This window comes from Entelurus aequoreus, linkage group LG21 (genome assembly GCF_033978785.1).
Source record: "Entelurus aequoreus isolate RoL-2023_Sb linkage group LG21, RoL_Eaeq_v1.1, whole genome shotgun sequence".
Classification (NCBI taxonomy): Eukaryota; Metazoa; Chordata; class Actinopteri; order Syngnathiformes; family Syngnathidae; genus Entelurus; species Entelurus aequoreus.
In genome coordinates, this window is record NC_084751.1 from 9,354,857 (window position 1) to 9,357,356 (window position 2,500).

Sequence of the window (2,500 nt, forward strand, 5' to 3'; positions counted from 1 at the left end):
GAAACTCAGTTGACAGTAAAAAAGTCGTTGTCGCAATTGTTGGGTATGACTTTAAAGTAGGGCTGCAACAACTAATCGATTAAATCGATTAAAATCGATTATAAAAATAGTTGCCGATTAATTTAGTCATCGATTCGTTGGATCTATGCTATGCGCATGCGCAGAGGCTTTTTTTTTTTTTTTTATTTTATTTTTTTTAAATAAACCTTTATTTATAAACTGCAACATGTACAAACAGTTGAGAAACAATAATCAAAATAAGTATGGTGTCAGTATGCTGTTTTTTTTCTCAATAAAATACTGGAAAGGATAGAAATGTAGTTCGCCTCTTTTATCCGATTATTAATCGAAGTAATAATCGACAGATTAATCGATCATCAAATTAATCGTTAGTTGCAGCCCTACTTTAAAGCATAACCATCAATACAACTCTTGACTCAAAGTACTGTCACCACCTGTCACATCACGCCGTGACTCATTTGGACTTTTTTGGGGTTTTCCTGTGTGTAGTGTTTTAGTTCTTGTCTTGCGCTCCTATTTTGGTGGCTTTTACTCTTTTCTTTGGTATTTTCCTGTAGCAGTTTCATGTCTTCCTTGGAGCGATATTTCCCGCATAAACGTTGTTTTAGCAATCAATAATATTTCTGTTGTTTTTATCCTTCTTTGTGGGGACATTGTTGATTGTTACGTCATGTTGGGATGTACTTTGTGGACGCCGTCTCTGCTCCACAGTAAGTTTTTGCTGTCGTCCAGCATCCCGTTTTTGTTTACTTTGTAGCCAGTTCAGTTTAGTTTCGTTCTGCATAGCCTTCCCTAAGCTTCAATACCTTTTCTTAGGGGCACTCACCTTTTGTTTATTTTTGGTTTAGGCATTAGACACCTTTTTACCTGCACGCTGCCTCCCGCTGTTTCCGACTTTAGCTACCTGCTGCCACCTACTGATATGGAAGAGTATTACACGGTTACGCTGCGGAGCTCTAGACAGCACCGACACATCATTTGCAGACTATAATTACTAGTTTGCAAAAAATATTTTTAACCCACATAGGTGAAATTAGATCATCTCCCACGACACACCAGACTGTATCTCACAGTGGTTGAAAAATACCGTGGTAAGGCACACGAAGAATTGCTCTGGCGACATCCAGTGGACACATTTAGAAACAGCAGTTTCTTTCATTCAAAAATTTCAGATAATTTTTATACTCTGCAAACTCATCTCGTGGGCTGGAGGAAACCTGATTCAGCCCGCAGGCCGTACCTTTGACACCCCTGACCTAAAGGAACCAGAAATTCATCCATATTGGACTTTTCGGTCTCTCCCAACAGAACCTTCAGACATGCCAGAGTCAGTTGGATAAAAAAGCACCACTGAGGTGACAAGACAAAAAAAATGACGTAAATTCAATGTTTTTTCTTTCAATCTGGCTCATCAGAACAGCGTTAGCAGATGTTCTGTCAAAGATGGATTTCGATGAGTCCAGACGAAAATGAAACCATTTCATCGCATCATTGAAATGGTCATCAACTTTGATGGGCCTCAAAGAAGGAAAGCAAACCCAAAGCAGCGCACTCACCTCCAGCTGGCTGCCAGTCGGCGTGAAGATGCTGTCTGCTGAAGAGGAAGATGTTAAAATGCACTAAAGACCAGTCAGCCCTCATATACGCCCTGAGAGAGGGGAGGAGGGTGGCGGAGGGGGAGTGATGGGGGCTGGGTTTGGGGTAGGGGGTGTTAAAAGTGGGGAAAATGGGAGGTTAAAGACCCAGACCACCTTTTTATGACCACAGACTGCTGAAACATCACTTTTATTCACTTCAAGGTAAATGTCCACAAGCTTACACTTATGTGTACTTACATGTGACCTTGACTTCCCCACGGTCCATCAGGAGAGGCAGAGGGGTCTCCAGTCATTCGTGTGCTTGTAACAAGCTAACAGGGGCCCCCCTAATGTCCTTTGAAGGGTCCACATAGTCCTTGGCAGCATGTTCTGTGGACACTTTGACAGTTCTACCATCCCCTACAGCACCACATAGAGCTGGTCCTGGGAGTCAGAAGTCCTCAAATAGGTCTTCTGCTGCTGCTGACACATCGGAGCGACGCTGTGCCGGTCCTGGCTGATGATTTGCTGCCGCGAGGGAGTCGTTCTTGCTGCCCGCACACACACACACACACACACACACACACCCACACACACACACACACAGAATAGGTCAGTGGGCTAACAAGGTTTCTTTACAGCAAAGTAGGTTTTCCCGTTGAGACAGGAAGTGGATCATGTGGTTCACAAAGAGAAGACTGGAAACACATGGATAACATGATTCGTGTGTGTGTGTGTGTGTGTGTGTGTGTGTGTGTGTGTGTGTGTGTGTGTGTGTGTGTGTGTGTGTGTGTGTGTGTGTGTGTGTGAGAAGACACTGTGAACACACTAGAACCTCACACAACCCGTTGCCATGACGCTGGTCCACGTCGGATTTGTTTGTATTTGGAAACCGTTGTTCT

At 43.4% G+C, this 2,500-nt stretch overlaps 2 protein-coding genes across 3 annotated transcripts in view; both read right to left on the bottom strand.

The window, feature by feature from the left end:
• LOC133638307 (versican core protein-like) overlaps positions 1-2,053 on the bottom strand; it is a 42,957-nt gene extending 40,904 nt beyond the window's left edge. For both annotated transcript variants that reach the window (XM_062030783.1, XM_062030782.1), the window contains exons 1-2: positions 1,857-2,053; positions 1,578-1,711 (exon numbers count right to left, since the gene is read on the bottom strand). In XM_062030783.1, coding sequence (XP_061886767.1) covers positions 1,578-1,711; positions 1,857-1,912 — 190 coding nt within the window. In that variant the 5' untranslated portion in view covers positions 1,913-2,053. The remainder of the gene's footprint in view (positions 1-1,577; positions 1,712-1,856) is intronic.
• Positions 1,774-2,500, bottom strand: part of LOC133638311 (DNA repair protein XRCC4-like) — a 31,062-nt gene continuing 30,335 nt past the window's right edge. Inside the window, exon 8 of the mRNA XM_062030790.1 lies at positions 1,774-2,149. Coding sequence (XP_061886774.1) covers positions 2,050-2,149 — 100 coding nt within the window. The 3' untranslated portion in view covers positions 1,774-2,049. The remainder of the gene's footprint in view (positions 2,150-2,500) is intronic.